The sequence below is a fragment of the Tachypleus tridentatus genome, chromosome 13 (genome assembly GCF_004210375.1).
Source record: "Tachypleus tridentatus isolate NWPU-2018 chromosome 13, ASM421037v1, whole genome shotgun sequence".
Lineage (NCBI taxonomy): Eukaryota > Metazoa > Arthropoda > Merostomata > Xiphosura > Limulidae > Tachypleus > Tachypleus tridentatus.
Genome location: NC_134837.1, coordinates 150,398,154 through 150,423,876, shown reverse-complemented (window position 1 = coordinate 150,423,876; position 25,723 = coordinate 150,398,154). Strand labels below are relative to the sequence as shown.

The 25,723-nt window shown below is 32.0% G+C and overlaps 1 protein-coding gene across 3 annotated transcripts in view; it reads left to right on the top strand.

Annotated features, from left to right (window-relative positions):
- The window catches only part of LOC143238031 (sodium/hydrogen exchanger 6-like), an 83,110-nt gene extending 57,949 nt beyond the window's left edge, over nt 1-25,161 (top strand). Inside the window, exons 10-20 of one of the 3 annotated variants that reach the window (XM_076477925.1) lie at nt 130-243; nt 2,231-2,342; nt 4,279-4,432; nt 9,244-9,295; nt 18,154-18,180; nt 19,015-19,127; nt 19,428-19,536; nt 20,751-20,861; nt 22,195-22,251; nt 23,893-23,936; nt 24,881-25,161. In XM_076477925.1, the coding sequence (XP_076334040.1) occupies nt 130-243; nt 2,231-2,342; nt 4,279-4,432; nt 9,244-9,295; nt 18,154-18,180; nt 19,015-19,127; nt 19,428-19,536; nt 20,751-20,861; nt 22,195-22,251; nt 23,893-23,922 (879 nt within the window). In that variant the 3' untranslated portion in view covers nt 23,923-23,936; nt 24,881-25,161. The remainder of the gene's footprint in view (nt 1-129; nt 244-2,230; nt 2,343-4,278; nt 4,433-9,243; nt 9,296-18,153; nt 18,181-19,014; nt 19,128-19,427; nt 19,537-20,750; nt 20,862-22,194; nt 22,252-23,892; nt 23,937-24,880) is intronic. The other 2 variants (XM_076477923.1, XM_076477924.1) reach the window with 2 other exon arrangements.
- The last annotated feature ends 562 nt before the right edge of the window (nt 25,162-25,723 follow it).

The window sequence follows — 25,723 nt, the reverse complement described above, 5'->3', positions numbered from 1 at the left end:
ACAGTTCTTATGTTTTAAGCTTAGTTGATAAAGTTTGGAAATTGGCATCAGAATTAAGGTGGTATTATAGTTAGACATCCTGATATTACTCAATAGGAAAAATATATTGTTTTCTTTATATTGTTTCAGCTGTTTGAGCTCTTGAACTTTGTGGCAGAAAGTTTCATCTTCACATATATTGGTGTATCTATGTTCACTTTCACTAAACATCTATGGGATGTTGGCTTCATTATTGTGGCTTTTGTATCCTTTGTATTGATAAGAATTTAAGGTTTCTTTAGGTATAATGAATACATGATCTGAACTTACTGAAATCAAAGTTCTTAAATAATAAACCACTTATATATTCAAGGTTAGAATGGGGTCAACATTAGTACGTACCACCTAATGAATAATTATAGCATTTGTATTAGAACCTACTTGGATTTTTTACATTGATGTAATAATTTGGTTTCATTTATATATATATATTAGAATATTTCAGTTTTTAATTCACAATAAATATTTACAGATTTTCTTTAGTTAAACCCCAATTTTGGAAAAACAATTTTTGTACCAGGTTTTCTTCTTAATACTGGGTATAAAGGATTTTTTTCCTAACTTTTAAATAATTTTACAAACTCTTGTCAATATCTTGTAGGAAAAGAATAAATGAGAATTTTATTCTGAATAAAAATGCTGCTTTGTTGTTCAGCTTGGGTAACAATAATTAGCTAGATCTCTTGTTATATTGAAAAACAGGTTGGTAAATGTAAGTCTGAATTGTGGTTTTAGAACTTTATTATAGGGCAGTTACAGATCATAATGTTGATATATAAAGCAAAATTGTCTCATGAAAAATTGTTAGTCGAATGCATAGATTACTTCAAAAATGAAAATGAGTGCTACTTCAGTGTAACAGATTTTATGTCAAAGAAAGTTTTAGTGAGCTTGTCAAAAGGCACGAGGCAAAAGTTAAAAGCAATTGATTTAAGTGTATTTCGTTGTAGTGTGAGCACCTGGCAGCATTTTGTGACAAAACAAAAGATATAAATGTAAAATGAATTTACTAATTTTTAAAATAAAACTTTGTAGCATTAAAATATTTGGGAAGAGAAATTGATAACACTACTTTTAAGGTTTAATTTTCATTTGTTTTGAAGGAAGAGAGTGGAATAGTTCGATTAGTAGTATACTAAAATTTTTATACGTTTATACTTTATAGTTAATTTACAAAACCATATGGAAATAAGTTATTTATGAATGGTTATTCACGTTTTATATTAATAAGTTGCATATGCTGATGAAATGGTAAGGCATTGCAGATACATGTGTACTGGCAAGCTCTAAAACCTCATACTAACCTAATCTGGAACAATGCCATTGTTAGGAAAGTGAATGCTGCTGTTACAGATGAAAACCATCTATTCCAAAAAAAAAGCATTGCAGTGAAACTAAGCACATATTTTAGGCATTATTCACAAGATAGAAAAGACTTGCAAGGCTTAAGTTTACAAGTTTTCACCCACTTCTTCAAATCAAAGGCTATTTTCATGAACAAAAAAAAAAGCTAGAATCACAGCAGTTTTATCCAACCAATTCCTTCAATGTATATCCAGTAAAAGGTTTTGACTTTGATCTGTCTAAGCATGGTCTTGAAATATGTGGTCATGTACAGTGCAGGATCAATGGAAAGGCTGTCAAGGTGTATGGTCTGAGTTTTACCTTGCCATTCTTAGTTAAAACTAAATTGTAGGGCAGTAGTACATAATCACAGCCATCTGATTGAGCATGGTGAGTTATAAATTAGTTCCAAAAACAAAACATACCTATAAGGTACATTTTATCTCAATATTTATATTTATAAAAGAAAAAGGAGTAATTAGCATTGCAACCTTTATGCAGCTTGTATGTAACCTTATAAACAGATTTTGCTCCTAAGTGATACATTTCTTTACAGTAGGTGATAATTAAATTTTATCTAAGTAATTATTTAAAAGGATAGTTATTAAAAAAATTATTGCTATAAAAATTTGTATGTCCTAAACAAAATTATCTGGTATAAAATAACATCTGCAAATAAACATCACATTTCCAGCAAATAACTTGGAGACTGTATAACTAACCTTCTGTTTTATAATGTTATAATATTCAATTAGGAAATATCCTGCAGTTTTGGTATGCTGGTTTCATTTCATTTTTAATGAAAATAAGCAACATGTAATGGGAATAATTTCTTTAACTTACTCAGCTTGCTATTGCAGTAGGAAGAGCTGTACATGTTTACCCACTGTCCTTCTTGTTAAATTTAGGACGGCACAACAAGATATCGCTCAACTTTCAGCACATGCTCTTTTTTTCAGGTAAATCTTTAGAAAGTAATAATGGATTTACAAAAACTATGATCTTTGCTCTCTATAAATGCTTTGAGATTTAACTGGTGTCATGCAATGTTTTGAAAATGAAAGAATAATAAACTTAAAGAAAATTGGATATGGTTAGATGTCAGTATTTGTCTTTTATAAAATGTGTGTGAAATTCTAAAGTATTAAAAGTATAAGTTAAATAGAAAATTACATAGAAATGTGTATCAACAAGCTAAAGTAATATTTAACTTTTTTATTTAATTCTGGAATAAAACTTGGGTTAGTTTGACAATTCAGTTTACTAAAATGTGTAGTAAAAGGTTTTAAATTTTCCAACACGCACAATTAAGAATAATTGCAGTTTAATTCTGCAGAGTTGAAATTAATTTTACATAGTCAAAATTAGCCCAAAAAATCTTTTTTTTCCAATTTATAAAACCAAAGTAAGCACCAGATATGTATTTTAGTTCTACAGAGTTGAAATGAGCACTAAATATATTTTTAATTTTACAAAATTGAAATAGCTAATAAAACATGCAAATTTATGTACAGAAGATAATTAAGATTAAATTCAAAAAGTACAATTTGATAGTTAAGTATAAATACAAATTTGTTAACATAACTGTGGATGTAGAAGTTTTTAATTTTGAAATATGCAATTTCTGTACAGTATGAGGTGAAATCTCATAAGAATGTAGTCTAACAAATGTTCAGTAATCAGCATTGTTCAAACAATGTTGGGGAGTAAGAAGATACAACAGGAGAAGAAAGACGTTGAAAACTAAGGTCAAGAGGTGTAAAATTATTTTTCATATTAAGAACTGCTTACTCGTATGAGAATTGAATTTCTAACACAACTAATTCTTCTGAATGAGGAGGAAAGTTAATTCAAATAAAAAAAATAATAAAATATTTGGAGCTAATATAAGTGTTATGTGTTCAAACCTAATTCTGATTTGTCAATAACTTGATAAAAAAAAAATTACAATTCAGGAACTCAGTTTTCTTGATCATGCACTTTGATAGTATCTCAACAACCACCATGTCTTGTATTCCAAAACGTTTAATATGCTTGGATGTTTGATAAAATTATTTATTAGCACTGGATTTAGCAGATTGTGTTGTTGAAAAATTGTTAACTTTTGGCATTTTGTCATAAGTTCTTAATCTCCCAACAAGCAACAAGTCTAATTTCAATCTTCAAGGATTAACACAGAAAAAAAACTTCTCAAGTACAGTATCTCAGAGTATGTACCTGCAATCTGTAATATTAGTTGAAAATCATTATAAAAAGTGTAAAAAGGTATGGAGTAATCTTAAACGTTGTTTAGTTTAGTGGTATATACGAGTTGTATGAAATTAACTATTATAATTACTAGTTCTATTGAATAAATACTTTGATCATCTCTGAACATGGGGAAGATTTGAAAATTACCTTTTAAACTTGTAACATGATGTATCATAGTAATCAAACATGTTTATACTGTTGAACAAAATTGAGTTTCATATAAAATGTGACTTACAAAATTGTCTAATTTAAACTGGCATCTTGTGGACCATATTTTTGTTGCTTATATTTTATTTTTAAAATTTTGAATTTTTTTTAAAGTACAGTTAATGTTTAAAATGCTAATTTCTAATTATTCTAAAATTTCAATTTAGAACTGAGTTGTATATTTGCTTTAAATGGCCTTTATTGTTACTGTTGATAAGGGTTTTTGTTTTGTCTTAGTCCATGTACCTTTTGACCAAGTAAAGAAGTCCCATTTGTACTTACTCAGCACTTTTATGCATTCATTAATGATAAATCTTCAGATCCTGATCATTGATTATTTTTCTAATGTTTAATGATAATCATTTTGCAGACAGTGTTTTAAATTTTATTAAAATAGTGTGAAATAGTGTTTTATTTATTTTTTAATGTATACTGTAGGTCTCCGAGGGGCAATGGCTTTTGCTCTGGCATTTAGAAATACATTATCAGAACCTCGCCAGCTTATTTTAACTACAACTTCTATGATTGCTATTGTCACTGTGTTTTTTTGTGGTGGAATCACAACCCAGTTATTGACATGGCTTGGTATACCGTAAGTAAAACTATTGCAGTTTATTTTGATTGTGTAATTCTCAGTTACCTTAATAAAACTTTCTTCTGCAAGATGTATGGAAAACACATACTGTAGGTGGTTTGTGACAGGCATATCTTCAGCACATATTTTCTTTATGTACAAATCTGGTATGTAATAGATGAACAGGCTAAGAAAACACTTCTTAATGTGTATTCAAGAGCTGATGAAGATAAGTGAGACAAAATATGTAACTTAGTGGAATTTGCAGATTTATAAGTCAAATTAGTTAAACTTGTAGTGCAGAGAAACTGTGGATATAGTGGTAATAACAGTTATAATATATGTAAAAATAGAAAAATTGCAGGTATATTTAGCTTTATGATTGTTTCAGTGGTAACAGTCATTTTAATTTCTTTAAAAAATATATGTTTTGCAGTCAGATTAAGTTTTTTAGACCAGCTATACAGTCATATGAAAAAGTTAGGACATCCTATGAAAGTCTGTGTATTTGTATAACATTTTTAGATATATAGATATTTAATCTCAATTTCAACAATACTGAGAGACTATAGGAATGCAACTAAACAATTAAAACTGAAAAGACTTCAAGATCTTCTGAAAATGTAATTCTACAAAAATGCATATTCTGACTGAGGAAAAGGTTAGGACACTCTACCCCCTAATAACTATTGTTACCCCCATTGGTAACTTTTCACTCTGAAAAAAGTTTGCCCCACTCCTCAATGCAGAATTCTTTCAACTGTAAGATGTTTGAGAGGTTTCTTGCATGTACAGCCTGTTTTAAGTCACCCCACAGCATCTCTGGGCTTTGACTCTGCCATTCCAGGACTTTCCATTTCTTAGTTTTCAGCCAGTCCTCGGTGGATTTACTGGTATGTTTTGGATCATTGTAGTGTTGCAGGGTCCAGTTCTGCTTCAGCTTCAATTTTCATACAGATGGTCTCACATGATCCTCATGCACTCTCTGATACACAGTAGAATTCATTGTGGATTCTATGATTGTGAGCTGTCCAGGTTCTGCTGCAGCAAAGCAGCCCCAAACCATGACACTTCCACCTCCATGCTTCACAGTTGGTGTGAGGTTCTTTTCCTGGAATGCTGTATTTGGTTTATGCCAAACATGTCCTCTGTTCTGGTGTCCAAATAATCCAATGTTGGACTCGTCTGTCCAAAGAACATTATTCAAGAAATCCTGGCAAACTTCAGTGTGGTCTTGATGTTTCTTTTAGAGAGCAAAGGTTTCCTTTTTGCACACTTCCCATGCAAGTTAAACTTAGAAAGTCTCTTTCTGATTATAGAGGCATGCACTTTCACATCAACAGTAGCCAGAGCCTGCTGTAGGTCCCGTGATGACATGTTGGGGTGTTTGGAGATTTCTTTTAGCATCTTGCGGTCTGCTCTCAGGGTGAACTTGCTTGGACAAACAGACCTGGGCATGTTGGCAGTTGTTTTGAAAGCCCTCAACTTGTTGACTATATTCTGGACAGTGGAATGGCTGATTTCAAAATCCCTTAGCAGACTAATAAGCTGCTACAATTTTCTTTCTGAAGGCCTCAGACAGCTCTTTTTCTCTCACCATAGTGCTCACTCTCACTTCAACAGTCAGGAGCACACCAAACTAAATGTCTGAGGTTTAAATAGGGCAAGCCTCATTCAAAATGCTGAGTAACAATCTTCTAATGATGTGCACCTGGTGTGATACACCTGTGTGTGAGTTGAGCAATTTTAAGTGGGAATAAATGTAGGGGTGTCGTAACTTTTTCCTCAGTTAGAATATGCATTTTTGTAGAATTACATTTACAGAAGATCTTGACAAGTCTTTTTTCTTCAGTTTTAATTGTTTGGTTATATTACTATAATCTCTCAGTATTGTTAAAATTGAGATTAAATATCTATATATCCAAAAATGTTACAAAAATACACAGGCTTTCATAGGGTGTCCTAACTTTTTCACATGGCTGTAGTTCTTTCTACCTGAAAAATAAATAGACTGAACCAAAATTGTTAGCTACTGCATACAGTTAAATTACTGTATAAAAAAGTTAACAAAAATCCATTTGTATGCAGTGTTCTTTAGTATTCAATACAAGTATGTTCATCATTAACTAAATAGCTGGGTGCAAGTAAAGAAAACCTTGTTGGTTCACAAAGGATATAAAGATAAAATTAAATATAAGAAGTTTAACTGCAAAGATATGAGATTTGGAGGATTATGGAAGATTAAGAGGTAGTGAATTGTTAAATGGTTCTTCAGAGTAGGTTTATTAAAATAACTTTTCCATCCTAGGTATTAAAATAAAACTTATTTAGGAATTTAAGTTTGTTAAGGGAATTGATAGTGTTGATTCATTTTCTTTTTAATATTTAATGGTGAAAATGATAAGACTAAAATATGAATTTTGGTAGGGTAGAAGTATTTATCTTCAGTTAAGAGCTGTATTTTTCTAACATGTTAGTTGGCTTCTGGAAGTGGTTACATTTAGATGTGGTGGATACAGTTAATTGACTGCATGAGAAAGTTTGATAAATATTTGAATGATAATGACTGGCTTTGAGTTGTTTTTCTTTTATAATGGTTTACTTTTTCTTTCAGTTAATGTGACAGCCTAGGTGGATCATATCCCTTGTTGTCTTTTGTTATGTAACATTGAAGTTAAAATATGTACTGCAAATATACATAACAGATGCAAGACATGCATGCCTATCAGATGTAACTTGTATGTGCACGGTCTAACTCCATATAGATAAGAAGTGATTTGTAAATATGCAGAGGTATGCAATATGTATACAGTGTGGTTCGTGGGCATACCTTGCAGTTTTTATGTAACATGAGAAAGAAAAGCATTGAATTGACTCTGTTCTAATTGCTTTTTCTCCTTTATTATTCTGTGGAGAATTACACCTGTTTTGGGATACAGCAAAACAGCACAATTATCAACATCCAATGTTCAACAATGGAAAGCTAGATAATATCTTGAGATAACATCCTCCCCTATATCTGAGTAAGAATGTCCAGTAATATTGGTAGCACTGGTTGTTTTGGGTGAGTCTTTTGTCAATTTAACTAAGTAACATAAGATATAGAAGACCTGGAACATCATTTTGAATGAGTCCATTAGTCTTGGGAAAGTATGACTGGTCTGATCAGTTCATCTCTCTAGTATTGAGTATATTTCCATTTAACATCCAAATTACAGTGAAGCAAAATGCATTATCTTGCACTTACTATAAATGGTCATTACAATCTATTTGCTCAGTTACTCTATTGATCTAGGCTAACCAATAATACCCGAGTATCTTCATTACAGCTAGAAATACTTGAGCATTTATTCATCAAAAATCTTTATTAATTATCCTTATCAGTATCATTAATGTAAGGAAAAAAAAGGCCCAAGCTCTAACTCTTCAAGTACATAATAAAAATTGTCCAGTTTGATTGGATTCCATAAGTAACTTTGTTTTCTTTCATCAAGCCCACCCAACAATCCAATTATTAGTGTGTCTAGTACTCACTAATTTTCTCGTTTAATTTTTTCTATTGCACCTTATCAGAAGCTTTTTCAGAATCTAAAGTACGCATTGTCTTTTATCTAGACAATATGCAATATTCTTGTATCTATTCACTTATCTTTTATTATCTTTTGTCTTTTAGAAAAGAATTTAAAACAGTATTTGCTTGAAATACCAAATTATAGCAAACTAACAAAATACTTGTGCCCTGGTACAGAGTTTAAAAGATCTGTGTGATTCACAAAGGCCCCAATGTACTGATTAAAGCTTCTGTTATTCATAATTACTTCTAGGTACCTTAAAGCATACACTTTTAGGACACCTGCCAAAGGTGCCTGTAGATGCATACCACATTTGGCCTCAATAGTTTGTAAGTGGTAGTGTTAACAAATGACACAACTGGGATCCCTAGGAAGGGGTATAAATCTAAAAACACAAACCAGTGCCAGATTTAGGATCAATTGCTCTTAGACCTCTATCATGTTTTGATAACTTGGGCACGTTCTAGTCCCCTCGTACACTTCTGTTGTTATTGCAAGGGAATTAAGCTCCAAAACAAAAACTTGCTAGGATACCCTCTGTGATACCAGAGCACATGTGCCATGTTTAACCTAGCATTGAATATTGTTATTAGATCTCCTTCAGGATCTCAGGAGTGCTCATGTTTTAAACTGTGTTCATACCTCCATTTACAAGATAATAGGTTTAAAGTTCATGGACCATGAAAACCAACTTTTAGACCTATATTGTACTTTGATAACCTTCCATATATATTTTGGCCTTTTTATGGTAGGGGAACCACATCAAAAAAATAGGATGCACCCCACCCCCCCAGTCTGCCTAACAAAGTTTGTTTCAAGATGAATTCACAAATTCACATTGTAAATTAATATAGGAAGTATCTTATTTTAGTTTGTATACATGTTATTGAAGTACATTATTAAACATTCATGCATGTATGTGTTCAAGAGAGAGTTTTCTCTTAATTTGGCATTTTACTTTTCTAAAATTTATTGAACTATCATTAAATAAACTTTGTTATAGGTAAGTTCTGGAAAAAGGTTTTATCCATGAAAGATATACTGTTACTGAATTTATTAGAATAACTGTAATGAATATTAGCTTAATATTTAATAAATCATTTTGCATTAGTTTGAACAGAAAACAAACTTGTACTTTAATTTTATAAAAATGATTAAATAGCATGTATTGGCTGTGTTATTTTAGTCAAGTTGTATACAGTTTGTAAATTTTGTAGCCTGTAAATTGCTTAATGTATGTTTCAATGGTTGTTTTAGAGTTGGAGTTGAAGAAGAGCATGAGATGCTTCAACTGAGTGGAGCTCAAGCAGTAAGTTTAGATTATAGTAACATTGGATAACATACAGTGAATATTTGTTACAAGAAGAGCACCTTCCAATTGGATTCAGTAAGTGTCACCTAAATCAGCAAAGTAGAGTAAAATGGATGGTTGATAACTCTGACATCAAATACATAATACTCTGTTGAATGACAAAGTTTGTACATGTCTGCCCCCACCATTGTACATAGTGTAAAGTATAGTACAACTCCAATTTAAAAGGCTACTGAAGCTATTATCAACCAAAAGATGTGCATGGGGCTGGTCCATTGGAACAAACTCCACACTGGAGAAAGAATGTTGAGAATATTTCCAAATTACCTTTATATACCTGTATGTTTGAATACATTAGGTATTTATGTATTTATTTATTTATAACTCAAGTTATAAATTCACACACACACACACACACACTCTGACTCACTCACTCACTCACTCTGACTCACTGTAGGTTTACCTCATGTAAAAGTTACTTTTTATACAAGAGCAGCTTATCATTGTTACTTACCAGGGAATGAACGTTTTTAAAAATACCTTCTTTAACATGTATGCCTTAATATTGTTTTCTAAATTACACATGGGTGAGAATAATTACAATGAAGTATTTGCATAATAAATATGCATGTTGAACTAAGGTGAATACAGTATGAAATGCATCTGAGTTTATAATGGGTACACACTGCAACAGCAGATTAATCTAGATGTGCAAGGTGGAGAACAGAACTGTTATTTGTCAGCACGTAAATGTGAATGATGTTGTGTTTTGATAATAAGCTGAAAGAACAATTTTGAGTATACTTAACTTTTTCAAACCTGCGCATCCAAGTATCTGATACGTTTAAGATGTGTCAATGTTAAAGCCAATGCATCTAGCAGCAAAGTTTTGGGCATTTTAATTGAGACAAATACCTGCTGTGAATATTAGTAATTTGTTTTGCTGGCATGTACAAAATTCTTATTTCAGATATATTATTGTGTACAAGTGTCATCTTTCAAGAATATGACTTGTGATCAAAAAAATTCTAAGACTTCACTCTTATTCTGAAGAATAATGTACGTACATTATTATATGCTATCCCCTTCAATGTAATCTCTCCCAGCTGACACACACTTGTTCCAATGTTCCTGCCATTTTTCAGAAGCAGTGCCCTTCAATGTGGATTCCTATACGTGGTGAGGGGACCTCCCATGGAAGGTTCTGTTCATTCAGTTTACCTCCTTTAGGATCTAAACATATACCCATGTGTTTGCCATGCATGGTGACCTGTGAAGGGGAGGAGAGGATCCTGGTGGTTGAGGGGTCCAACCCTAACACACCACTTTGGCCTTGAATTCCTGTAAATGGGCAGCCTTGGGGTTGACCCCCTTTGGGTCAATCAGCTGGTCCACTTGAGCTAGGGTCAACCAAGTACCAGTGTTGGATGTTTTCAACAGGTGTTATGGACATTGTATCTGATGCTGGTGTTTGGAAAAAGAGCTCGTGAAACATTGGTGTTGCCACAGTGTCCTTGTTTAACATTATAGTGCATCCCCTCGTATAGCAGGTGGGGACAGTGGGCACCGAAATATTTTTTTTTTTTATTATTGTGGATCCTCCAAATAAATAAAATAGTGAGAAAACAGTCCATAGGTAAATGACCATGTCTTGAAGATTTTGAGTAGCAATCTTCAACATTTGTAACACCTGTACTTCATTTTCTTATACTACATTCTCTTTCAGACAAACTGTTAGAATAGATATCTCCATTTTTCATTCAGGAGGGACTAGAGAGACTAGCTGGCTCTCCAAAATCAGTAAAGAAGCTTTGGTCTAGTGACACGAGTGGAAACATCCACATTGCAACACAGTGAACTCCTTGCATTCAAAGGCGGTTGGGGATATATCTATTGAGGTTACACCTTATGCTACTTTGAATTCATTACAAGGAGTTATGGTTGAGAGGGATTTGAAGAACATCCCTAAGTCTGAGATTCTTGCTGATTTCTCCACCCAAGGAGTTTCTGTAGTGAGGCATATCTACACTTGCAAAGATGGAATTATGATGCCAACCAATGTCTTTATTCTGACATTTACATTACCACGTACACCTGCCACCATCAAGGCAGGTTATCTTAATTGCAGAGTATGGCCATACATTCCAAACCCTCTCGCATGTCTCCAGTGTCAGTGATTCAGTTACTCGAAGACATTATGTCGTGGTTTCTTAACATGTGCCCATTCTGGTGGTAAGGACCACTATGCCTACAAGTGTAAAATGGAACCTCACTGCATCAATTGCAATGGCTTTCACCTGTTCTACCTTTGGTTTTGCCCTAAAATGTTGGAAGAAAGAGGTGCAGCATTTAAAAATTATTCCAAACATTACTTACCCTTAGGCTTGAAAGTTGCTGTTTACTACTTCATCTCAGACATATGGTGCTGCACTTCCTTCCACTACTACAATGGGAGTGCAGACTGATCTCTGTGCCTCCAAAAGAATCATTCTCAAGCCAAATGAAAAGTCTTTTGACCTCCATGGTATAAAAAGTTGATGAATTAACTTCAACACCCATCTCTGTCCCAACAAAGGAAGATCCACTTCCTTTGGTTCCGGGTACAGGCATTTCCTTGGGTACGTCTTTTTCTCCCACCCCAAGATCATAAATGATCATTTGTTCATGTTCTCAGTCAATGGAATTTTCTTCCAACAGCAAAGACCTTGTCCAATCGACCTAGGGCAGGATTGATGGAGGTCAGAAGAGTTCTCCACTTAATTCACCTACACATAAATAAAAATGGCCACCTTGATACAATGGAAGATTTGAGGTTTATGTCATCTGGATGACATCAAAGCACTAATTGTTTCCTACCATCCTGTATGTCTTTCCTTACAGGAAACATTTTTGAAACATGCTGATGCAGTCACCTTTTGGGCAGTTTTCTTTGTACAAAATTGTGGTGGATGAGTGCATGGATATGTGGTGGTGTTCGTTGATCAGCACATACCCACCCTGTCTTTGCTACTTGATACACCCTTGGAGGCCGTAGGCATCCATGTTTCCTCAGGTTGTACCATTATGGTTTGTTCTCTCTACCTGTTGCCTAGAGCGACCTATGATCAATCAGACCTTGATGCTCTCATTGAACAGTTGCCATCTCCATTTTTAATCCTAGGGACTTAAATGGACATAATTCTTTCTAGGGAAATGCTGATATTGATGGGGAGGGGTTGCTCCATAGACTGTATGCTCTAAACACAACCTTTCTCTTTTCAGTATTGGTTTTTATACTTAGTTTCTTGCACCTAGTCAATTCTCTCTTCCACCATTTGGGGAGCAGATCTATGTTCTATGCTAAAGACATATGATACTCTTATTCGATTGAAACTTGACTATGGATCACTGGTCTGTTACTCTGCCAGGACCTTGGCCTTAAAGATGCTAGACCCCATTCATCATCAAGGACTTTGGCTCTGCACTAGGGCCTTTCATTCTTCCTTAGTTCAGAGTTTATACATTGTTTCATAAACCTTCTTTGCACCTCTGCTGTTTGCAACTATCTTTATTATATGCTTCTAAATTTTGTTTCTTTCCAGAGCATCCCACCTGGAGCTGTGTTTTCCTTCCTTGGTGGGCCATACTTTTTCAGAACAGATGATCTGCCATTGCTGCTTTTGGTCTTCTAATCCAGGAGTGCAGTTGGATGAATTGAGTCTGTCCTTGGATAACATTGCTGTATTCACTGGTCAACCCATCCCACCATGGCTTTTTACAGTCCCTAAATGTGACCCATCTTTAAGTCATCTGAGAAAGGCAGACACTCCTGATTGGAAATACTGTCTTTTATTTGCTGAACATCTTTCAAACCATCCTTCCATTCCTATTTTACAGATGATTTGAAATTAGGTGACTGTGTGGACTCTGCCATGGTTTGTTGTAGTTTTCAAAATGGTGGTCATGCACAGAATCTCCTCTACAGCTTCTGTGTTCGTGCTAAACTGTATGCCATTTCTCTTGCCCTGGATCCCATAGAATCTAGTCAGTACTCAAACTGCACTATTTATACTGACTTGCTTAGTTCTCTACTGGCCCTGGAATTGCTTCACGTTATTTCACACCCTGTTCTCAACAATATTCAGAACCAGCTGGCCCGTTATTTTAACATCTACTTCGATCCAGTTTTTCTGGATACGTGGCCATGTTGGTATTCACGGGAACGAGCTTGCTGATACTGCAGCTGAATCTGTCTTCTCTGGCACTATCACAGCTGTGCATGTTTCATACATGGACTGTGGTCCTGTATTCAAGACTTGGCTCAGTGCAAGTTGCAGTTGACTCAGAGTGAGTAACATGAAAACAAGCCTTTTCAAATAACACCCTATATTGGACTTTGGCCATCTTGCTTCCATAAGGATCAGAAAGAGGAAGTTGTTCCAACTAGACTACACATTGGTCAGTTTTTTTAGCTCATTTTCTTTTATCTGGGATTGATGCACAAGTGTTGTCTGTGTAATGCTCATGCCACAATAAGCCACATTTTACTGTGTTGCTAATGTTATGGATAAGCCCTAGGACAGAACATGTTTAAAATGGTGCTGTCATTAAGAGTCATAACAATGGCAAGACAGTGACACTGTTTTTAGTTTTTTTACAGGCCATTAATCTTTTTAATGCCATAAAAGTTTTTTAATTTATACATTATACCTTTTTTAATGTGATTCCCTTTTAAGAATCAAAGTACACATAGTTGTATTTGAAATTAGAAAATGGCCATAATGTCAAAATACTTGAAACCAGGACTAAAAAGGCCAACTTCAGGTGACTAACACTGCTGTTTGAACTACCCTTTAGTCATCCTGGTGAGTTATTATAATTTTGCTACAAGTTTTAACATTTTTTGAAAATGGCTATAACATATAACTCAACCAGGACTGAAAAGGCTAACTTCAGGTGGCTGATGGTAGTTTTTGAACTTATCTGTTAGTCTTCCTAGTGAGTTTTGATAATTACAATTATGCTACAGAAAGTCCTTTACAACTTGTTTTACTATAGTTTTCTCTTATTGCTGTAAACTAGATGTAAACATTGGTTTTATGCTGTTTGTTTTTAACTTTTTGTTTTACTTTAATTTCCTTTTATGAATTTTACTAAATTCATGTTAATTTTAACTTTTTACCAGATGATTGGCACAGATAGCCTAGCTGCATTGTGCCATAAAACACCAAATCAACCAAAAGTAATGCTGGAAGTCTTCAACTGTTGTATGGCAGAGTTCTGCTTTCACCTTATTATAGATGGTTGGAATTCCATCTGATCTTTCCTTTTAATTTACTTTTGATTTTGGGAACAAAACGAAACCACACAAGGCAAGATAGGGAGAATATGGGGGGTGTGGTATCACAGGAATGTTTTTTCTGCCAAACATTCTTGAACAGACACAGCAGTGTGTGCAGCTGTGTTGTCACGATGAAGATGCATGCAGAATTTTTCAGTTAAAATTGCCTGACATGCTCCAAAGGAAATGTCCAGTTCATCAGCAATTTCACAGATAGTTAATTGTATCACCTAATGTTTTCTTTCACCTTAATGACCGTTTCATTAGTGGACAATGTCAAAGGTTTCCCAGAATGTTGGTCATCTTTGACAGATTCTCAGCCATCTTGGAAGGATATTATCCACTGATAAATGACAGCCTTACCTGAGCATTCATCACAAAAGGCAGTTCTTAACACATCGAGGATTTCTATTCCTCTTTTACCATTTTTCACACATAACTTGATGCAAACACGTTGCTCTTCTTTTCTGTCCATTTTTATTACAACAGGGGCAAGAGATACATCTGTCTTTGAACACTTTTTTCAACATGGGTATAAGATCTGAAATGGCTTGTTTGTGAGGTAGATCACTGTTTGTACTTTATACACACCTCAGTGAAGCCTCTGTACTGGCACTTGTAATAGAAGTCTTAGAACTTTTTGATAAGACCTCATATTCTATGTTTAATTACATAGATTTGTATGGTTAAGAACTGAAAATACACAAAGGCAAAAGAGGTGAAAGGTTTTCATCTGTGAATGAGTAGATTTACCAGATATTGGTGAATTTTGTCACTTCCATTCTGTAGTACATGCATCCCATGTTTGTCCTGCAGGTAATGGAGTCATACTGTTTTGAGTGTACTGTATATGAAAATTTTCAAAATGTGGACAACCACACATGATTAAATTCATGGTTAGATCACTGAAGATGCCAGTTATCAGATAAAAACTGTTTCATCACAAATGGTGATCTACAGTTGCACATTTTCAGTTTTATAGAATGGCAAGCCATGCTTAGTATTGATCTATCATCCACATCACTATTTTCAAAGTTTACCTCTAATGAATATATGTAGTCTTCTTGAAAATGAAACATGAAACTTCCTTATTTGCTATACATTTATATGGAATACTAATACTTTCTCAAATGTATTGTGGTACAAGTTGTCTGGATCAACATACTTATCTCAGTTGTGTTCTACTGTTTATTTTAAAAGTTAGCTATTAATTTGGTGAAATTGACTGAAAATAGCAGGTTTCTACAGTTAAATAGGTTAGTTAATCTTGTGTTGCTAACAGTTTCTCAGTACATGGTTGATTTGTTCCAAAATATAAATGTATATTAAATGACAAAATTATGTTTACATTCTAAGTAAATTCTCCATATCATCCTTAATTACTCCAAAGATGTTTGATTATCTGAATCTCCCTACAGTAAAATTATAATGCAGCTTTAGTAAAAATATCAAATAAGTTTTGCACATTTCTATGATGATGAATATGCATTTGATCCTTGGTAAAATAGCTCAAAAATAAAATTTTTAAAAGTGTACATATTGCACGGTTAGCATCTTCAGTAAAGACAATATACACATTGATTAGACTGAAAGAAATAGTGAAAACCTAAAACTGAATGCTGAGTTGCAGTTTAGCAAAGCTCACTTTTATCTATGCAGAATAATTCTTAGTATTGGAGCAGTTAAAATGGTATAAAATGGTTGTTTCTATTTTAAAATAGAAACTTGTTGCTTTATTGATGAATTAATTTTTTAAATTATGTCTGCTTTATACATTTTCTCCCTGTGGTACATGATGTTAGGAAAACACAAGTTCAAAAGCAATTAAATACATGTACAAAATCCACTTGTTAACATTAACACTGAATTTGCCAACATAAGGTTAATTTTTGATGCAAAGGATATACCAATGCATATAAAATATGTACAAGTATGAGGTTATGTGTTGGTAACATAGAGATTTAATTAATAATAAAGTATTAACACCAATAAATGGCAGGTGTAGTTGTGGGAAATTTGCAGCATGCTCTTAGGTCTACACTGTATACATTTATTTCGAAAAATAATATTATCAAAGTATATAGTATGATGAATGTAACTGATTAAACAAAATAAACCCTTTTAGGGCTTTGTACTTGTAGATTAACTAAATCTTTTAGTTTCAACCTGTATTTGTTGTACTTGTGTGTGTGTGTGTGTGTGTGTGGCCTCTACGAGGGCTGTTCAAAAAATACGCCAACTGTTTGAATTGCGCAGCTCCAGTTGGTTCCAGGGGAATCTGCTTGGTGTCGCTAGGTTTGCATAGATCGGCTGATTACGACGTCATTTCCCGACTGCAGATATCTTCATTTGTGTATTAGCTACGCGGTTTTAAGTGAAGTGCGATTTTTTCGTTTGGCGGATTTCAGAATGAATGACTTGAAGGAGCAACGACTTGCTATGAAATTTTGTGTTAAACTTGGAAAATCTGCGACTGAAACTTTTGCTATGCTTAACACGGCTTACGGTGATGTTGCTATGAAGTGTACGGCATGTTTTAAGGATGGTCGACAGTCCATTGAAGATGATGAGCGCCCTGGACGTCCTTCCACGTCAACTGAAGATCCACACGTCGACAAAATCAACACCCTGGTGCGGGCAAATCGACGTCTGACTGTCAGGGAGCTTGCTGAAGAGTGTGGGATATCAGTTGGATCTTGTTACGAGATTTTGACCGAAAAATTGAAGATGCATCGCATTGCTGCGAAATTCAGCCCTCAGAACTCTTGGGTGTTTTGGCCAAACACTCGATCACTGTTCTTCCCCACCCCCCCTACTCACCTGACCTCGCTCCTTGCAATTTTTTCTTGTTCCCCAAACTCAAAAGACACTTGAAAGGAAGAAGATTTGAGACGATTCCTGAGATTAAGGCAAATGCGACGAAGGAGCTGGAGGAAATTACAAAAGAAGCGTACCAAGACTGTTTCAACAAGTGGAAACACCGTTGGGATAAGTGTGTGCGTTGGGGAGGAGAGTACTTTGAAGGGGTCCCAGACTTGTAACTTCTAAATAAAGTACATTTTGTTTTATGACGTCAGTCCGCGTATTTTTTGAACAGACCTCGTATTTCATAATGTAGAACTTGTTTATTGTTGGTGTGCAAGATTTGATTGCATGTTCATGTAACTTGTGTAATAGTGTATATTAATGTATCTCAGAATGGCTGGTATGGGTATTCTTTCTTTTATTGATAAGCAGAGAACAATGTTTTGACCTTCCGAGATGCATTTTTATTTCAAGTGGGTTACTTGTCATCAAGAGTGTATTAATGTTCTTTGTATAATATTGTTTATATTTGTATTAAACTCTAATTGCAATGTACCAGTTTTTGTTTTCTTTTGTAAAAGTTTATGTTCATTCTTGTTGTGTTTATTAAGTAATATTTTTATTTACATATGTTGAAATGTGTTTACTGTAGTTAGAGCATCTTAATGCAAAATAGAATTGGAAAGGCCATAAGATGTAGTCACATGAGTAAAAAATTTATTGTTTGCAGGTGTATAATACAATGGATTCTCAGGCGGTAAGCCAAATACTATCTCCATATACATGTTTCACTAACTGTAATCCCTACTCTAGCACCAACTGCTATTGTTCAAAAAGTTTCTTTCAATATGAACTAATGTTCAAATAACTCTGCTTTTCACAAGTAAATGTCTCTCTTCCTTTCTTTTTCTGCACAAGTTCTTTTCTTGGATAAATTTTCTGTAATTCTGCTCAATTTTTTTTATATATTACTTGCTAGCATATTTGAATACAATCTAGTTTTTTAATATTTATTAATAATTTTAAATAATGCAGATAGTGACAGCATTTTGAACGGTATTGTGATTTTCACTTGTTTCACTGGCTATTAACTCGTTCTTTTTTCTTGCATTAATGAGTATTTGTTGAAATGCTTGTATGTTCATAATTTTAGGGAAATCTTGGAGTTTGCACATTAAAAATATGTATTTGTAAAAAGGTTTTACACAATATGATAGGTAATTTGCAATTTTTGTAAATTTTGTTTAAATTAATTTGAATACACACACACACACACACACACACACACACACACACAATGTTTTAAAACATTCGTATGTACATTAACTAAAAAAAATCAGATTCTATTTTTAAACTTAAGAACGTCAAAAATTCACCTTCCAGCACAAATATAATTAAACACATTGGTAATGCAAGAAAGAGTACAAACTTACTGTGTACAGGCTCTGCTCAAAAATTAACTATTTTAACATTGCAAAAACATGCATTTACATATATATAAAAATGTTTTTCCTTCAAAAATGTTTTAATTTATAATTCACTTAGATGTGTGTTTTCAAGTTATGAATGCTCTTTTATTTTTCTTAATAAGATTCCCCAAGTCTCCACACCAAATGAACTAAGAGGTCCACCATCTGTGACTGAAACTAGAACACCATATGAAAAAGCTTGGCTGGTTCGAAAGTGGCAAAATTTTGATGTGATGTATCCTTTTGTGATTTTTTGTATTAAATAAAAAAAAAAAAACGTATATAGGAAAATGCTACTTAAAGTGAGTTTAAATATAAAAAAGCCACATTTGGTTTTTAGAAAATGTCATGATGCTTTCAAAAGTACAAGTTATGTTTCATTTTTAAATTAAATGTTATTAGGAAGTGTTAATACTTTGGTTTGAGAAATGTTCACATGTTATTTTCTTACTCTGTTACTCATTTAGTTCTTTTAAGTTATCAAAGGTTTGTTGGGTAGTAAACAAATTTATTAGATTCTTTAATGGAAATCCAGATTTATGAAACCCCTTCTGACACACAGCCACCCTACCTTGATAGAAACTCTACCTGAGTGTTGTCTGCCATTTTCTAAACTATTAACAACAGAGAAGCAGTTGTCACAGGTGAAGTAGTCGCAGTTGTTGAAACTTATAACAATAACAGTTTCATTTGGCTAAATATGTTAACAGCTGTACTATTTATGCAACATTTTCTGTAGTCAAATTGTGGGTAACTGGTAATCACTTTTATGATTTGAACAGTATCAGTGTTTAAAAGTGTAACAGTTTAAATACTAAGAAAACAAGAAAGAGCCAAAACTCTTTTTTGCACATTGTTTGTTATAGGCCCTTATAGAAGATGAAAAACTAAAATTAAAACAACAAATGATATGCAAGACATACAAAATCTACTCAACTTGAATAAAGCAATTAGGCCTAACTGTATTGATGGTTCCTGTTACTTTGAAATATCCACTGCTGTTAATTGCACTTTTATAATTAATGGAATTTTCATGTTATTAAAATTAATTTTCCCATGAAACTTCCCAATCAATTTAGCATATTATGATGTTTATTGACAGATCTGAATGAATTGTATTGAATATTAGCATAGTCATCTGCATCATATATTTAATTAGTATTATTAAACATCAGTTAAAGGAATATAAATGGTATTTAAAAAAACATGAATTTCACAAAAACATTTAAGTTTTGTTAGTAGAAATGTTTGTTGGATTTTTATATCACTGTTATTAAATTTAAATTTTTAGTACATGATTTTAAATGTAATTGTGTAATGCAGTTCACATTCTTATTTCCGTTCTTGTAGCAAAACTTATTTTCTCAATTTATATATATTACTTTAATAGAATAATTGTTTACATTAAACTTTGTTAGAGGCATAACTCGTTTATTTTTATTTTGTATAAATGATTAGCGAAGACATTTTAGATAATGCTCTCATGGTGTGGCAGTATGCCATTGAAACTTTTGATATATAAATTATATAAGCTTCATAACTGTAAGCAGGTTTAGGAAATTTGAATGAGTATTTATGCTTCTTCTAAATCAAATGGAAGGTGGAAAAATAAACCAATACTTGAATGTTCATTAGAATTTGAGGAAAAAAAATATTCTTTATCAATTGAATGAACCTTGAATGAATAACTTGGAACTGTTTTTTGAGTTGCTCATCCATGGCTAAAAATATTTTCATAAACACACCCTTCCTTTTTAAACTACTGTTACATGTATATATATTGCTTTTTTGAAAATATTAAGCATTAAAAAAGTATTGTTAGTCTTTTAATTCAGACTTTCTTATTAACATATTATAGGAAGGTATAATTCATAATGATGATGACTCGGATTCAGAATTGGAAATTATTGAAAGCAACTTTACCACAATTCGTGGCAGGGGTTTAAGCAGCCAAAACTCTGTTTCTAAGGTAAGAGTCTTTACAGTTAAATATTTCTAAATCTTTGAATATCAATTCATGCTTGAAATTTATTTTATGATCATGCACTGAGATAAAATTAATAGGAAAACACGCTCACCAAAACTGAAAATCATTATCCTAAAATTTTCCTTCAAGAAATTGTATACAAGAGAAAATATCCTTTTTTTTTAATTTTAAGATTATATTACATCATAAGTTTGAAGTGTTTAACAGTATGTGATTATGTTAAAATAGGGAATGTGAAAATGGAAAACAGCAGTCATCAAACTGGCATATTTTGGAATATTTCCTAAACAATATCAATATAGAAATGACAAATGAAGTATTAACAGTTTTATCAAGTGTTTTTAATATGGCCATTATGATGTGTGTGCAATAAAGTATTCAGTACATGGTTAACTCAGAAAAATATTTCTGAACTGCATCAATCAGTAGTAAGAATTAAGTGTAAAATGCTTTGTTCACACATACATGTTACTCTTATAGGGATCTATATCATTTTTAAGCCATTAGAACATTGTATAAACTAGTATGTAATTGTTTGAAATCTGTTATTTCAGTTTAATCCTTACAACTTAAATTTACCTTATTGCCTTGCTTGCATTCTCATTGTTAAAAGAATTTTTAAGTAACTGATTGTTAATTATTAGTATTAGTATGGTTAAAATATTTAATGCTCTGTTGTCCTTTTGACCAATTTTATTGTTGTTGGTCCACAGTCTGTTTAATCTGCATTTTCCTACTTTAGGCATAAGGCCAAAGTTACAAAATAAACTTGGCAGTTAATAGTCGTTACAGCTGTAAATGATTTCTTGGTATTAATAATTATTTTGTATATTTTATTATACTGTTATCAGTTATTAACATAAGTAAATGTTAAGGCTTAACATATGTCTTATGACTGAGTAACATACACAAATTTTGAAACAGTCTAGGCTCTATATGTTTATTGTACTTACATATTGAAAAAGATGCAACATGGTTTTCTCCATACATAGTTTTATGTATTTAGTATTACTGCTTGTTATAACTCGCAACATTCTCATAAACTTAACTTAAACTTTCTATATAGTAAAAACATTTAGTTATGTTTATAATATTTTGTCATATACCAGGAATTATAAACTTAATAATAATGCTTTAATTACTTACTAATGGAGAGTTAAAAATAATTGTTTGCACTATTACATTCATTCATATTTACTTCAATATTCATGTTTCAAAATAAGTATATTTTGTGACTAATTCTTAATGTAAATAAGCTTTTGCTGTAGTTTGAAAACATGTATCATTTGATATATAATTTTAAAATTGTTTGTAGCCATTTTGTATAGAAGATGCCAATGCTACTGTTAGTGATCCCCAGTCACCAGAAAAGGTATTATAATTTTGAACTTTGTTGTCAATACTCCAAAACCAGAATTAATAATAAGTGGATATAACAAATTATATACTTAACTTATCAATTTATTTATAACTTATAAACTTTTATTTGGTGAAAGTGAAGTGTTTAAAGGATGAGTGACTTGATTCACAAAGATCTAACATTATAGGGTTTGGACAAAAAAAGTGCTCCCCTGATAAAGTCATCTTTGACTAAGTTGCAGAGAAATATGCAAAACTGTTTTTACAATAATCAAACATAAAAATGAAGCTCCAAATAACGCAAACCAGCTTCACGAGTTAATATTTAGCAGGCATTCCTTTGAATTTTGGTACTGCTTTGCATCAACATGGCATGCTTTTATTGAGTTTGTGCAGATATTTCTGAGTGATTGACTGCCATACTTTTTTGAGTACTTCAAAAAGTTCATTTTATGTATTTAGCTTGTGATCTTCTGTTAATTGGATTCCATGGTTGTAGAGAAACTTGTTTGATAATTTTGTAGGTTAATTGGAATAAGATCTAAGAAACTACAGTAGGTGCACACCACTTTTTGAGAAAATGTAACTATAATCATGAAAAGTTTAGGTATTTGCAAAAGGTAGCAATAAAATTATGATTTAAAAGCATATTTGAAAATCTTGTTGAGTGCATTGTAAAAGCAGTTTTGCATATTTGTTATCTAATAAAAGGTGTATCAAATAAACAAAATTTTATAGGGGGTAACTTTTTTGTCCACCCCCCTCCCTGTTCTAAACTTTCATGCATGTATACCTGCTATTGATGTTTTATTTTAATCACCAGTTTAGAAAGAAGTAATTTAATGCCATACATAATTAAATAGTAAATATCTTTAATTTGATTTTGTACATAAAAAGTACATATTGTATGTAGATATTTATTATCTATTATATAGAGGGTCAAAATTGAGCAGAATATTCAAAAGCTGTCTGAAATAGAGCTTATGTTATCAACCACATATGACTTTATCTCCAGAATAAATTTGTTCTATTAGATATGTTTGTGAGTTTGTATGACTGATCTAACAGCAAATTTATTCTGTGATATTCACTACAAACAGTAAAAGCTTAATTTTTAGTGTAATGTTTGTATCACTGGGAATATTGGAAATTAGCATTTTATACATACAAATGTTACAGTAGTGTGTGTAGTGTTTGTATTACCTATCTGACTGTTGTACATAATTGTGATTAATATATATTTATTAAAAAAATTATGTTTTTAATCATGATTACACACACACAATTTTTTTCAGTTTATCTTTGCTGGTATTAACTTTTAATTATTTTATAGCGAGATATATGAGCATGTGAAAAATCTTTTTCAATTGTGCAGGAAATGTGTTGTATACCTCTTTTTATGAACATGAGTATAATTTGATATTTGTGATTTAAAAATAAGGAATTTGCAGTGATTTTGATATTCATATTTATGGGACTTGCTCTTCTAGCCTTATCACTTTCACAAAGTTAACAATGTTTCTAAATTTGACATATCAGAATTGTATCTTTTGTCATTGATTTTCGTGAGTGAAAACGTTCTTTTGTTCAAAATGGTTTTATACTACTGTTTATAACTTTTTCTTTTTTTAAATACAACTTTTTTTCTTTATAGCCTCAGCATAAGTTCACTGCATCTTACTGAAACTGTATCTGCATGTATGTGTTCATATGTATACTGAGTTTTTCTTAATGATTTTTGTATTTTTATATTATATTATTTACAACCACATTGTAAAATGTGTAACCATTTAAGTATGATTAGAAGTTAATTGGATATTTTAAACAAATGTTTGTTGCCTGTAATATTAAATTTAAATGTACTTGTTTGGCAGTAAATACTGAATATGCATGTTTAGCTTTGAGGTAACATTAAAAAAAGCAGTTTATTCTTTTCTTTAAATCTTAGAGATGTGTTGAAAATGTGTTTAATAATTTTAAATCTATTTCATAATGATGCATTTAAATGAACTTTTTATTTTGCATCTAGATGTAAAATTGTTTCAGCCATGACTGACTTTGATCAATTTAAATAATATTTAGCAGTTGAAATTATGAAGTATAACTTCTCGAAATTTAAAGCCACAATTACACGACCCATATAATAAAATTATACTTCAATTATTAGAATGAAATTACCTGAATTTCTTTATCTTTATCTGTTAACTTGAACTTTGTTTTTACTATAGTGCTGTAAGTGGTATGAAAATATTTAAATACAAAAAAGTGAATGAAAATTTGTGCTTGAAGATCTATTAATATGTAAATATTTAAGCTCTTCACTTTGTAATATAAATGCAAAATGTGTAAATTATTGTTATATAGCAAGTGAAATTTCTCTTTTCAAATAAATATATAAAATTTATATTTATCCAAACTACAATAACATTTTTTTGTAATTTTATGTTCTAGATATTCCAAGAGCTATTAAATTAATTGCATAAAAAGCTTGTCAAATTTTAGATATACAATGCAATTGAAGTCTAGAGGATTACTACATTCATTATCTTTCTATAAATGTTTAATGTACACATGAAATATGAGTATCATGTTATTAAGTGATTACTATAAGATATAAATCTTTTCTCTTCTATTTTTAACAGAATGCAAGTATCCAGGGAGACATTGGTATAGGTAGTGGTTTAAATCAGCTAACTTACACTAGAATAAAGATTCCAGGACTTGAGGGAGAGCCAGTATAAACAATTCAAGTCTTACTTTTTCAATCAGTAGTTAACTATGTTACAGTTTAGTGATCTTGTTGACATGTATACAAAAGTAGTTGTGTAAATTAATTTGCTTGATGTATATTTGTCAGTCGTTTTTGTTTTATTGTAAAGGCATTAATAAACATCAATTAGCACTGGTACACTTTATACGGACATTTTGGACACATTTTGAGTGTTCTCATTGTTCATTAAAATGTACACATAGCTCAGGAAAGTTCCAATCAATAGAGGCTTCATGTTTTTGTTTTTAAGTTTATTAAACTGTTAAATGTTTTGATAAAGGTCTGACCCTTGACACATAAGTTAGCTAAGGTATATATATTTGTCTATTGAGGATCTCTGTATTTTATGAAACTTGCAAAATAAATTTTTTATAGGTGTAAAGAATATTTAAATTTAAAGCTAGTCTTTAATATTAATATGCATTTTGATTAACTGCTATTTTGTCTGTTAAAATGTGAAATACAAATCGTTCAATAGTTGTGATTAGAATAAAAAATGTTATTTCTTGTTAAATCATGATGCACAATTTCTGTAGTGTCAGTGTAATTGTTATTGTTTTATGTATGTTGTGAGTACATAGTTGTTTCCTGTTATTTTTATTGAATTACTTGATTCAGAATGTGTCATGTATGCAGATGGAAAATGTTCAGAAGGAAACTTATCATTAACTTGTACATGTTTTAGGAAAGAAACTGTTTCATAATTAATAGCTTT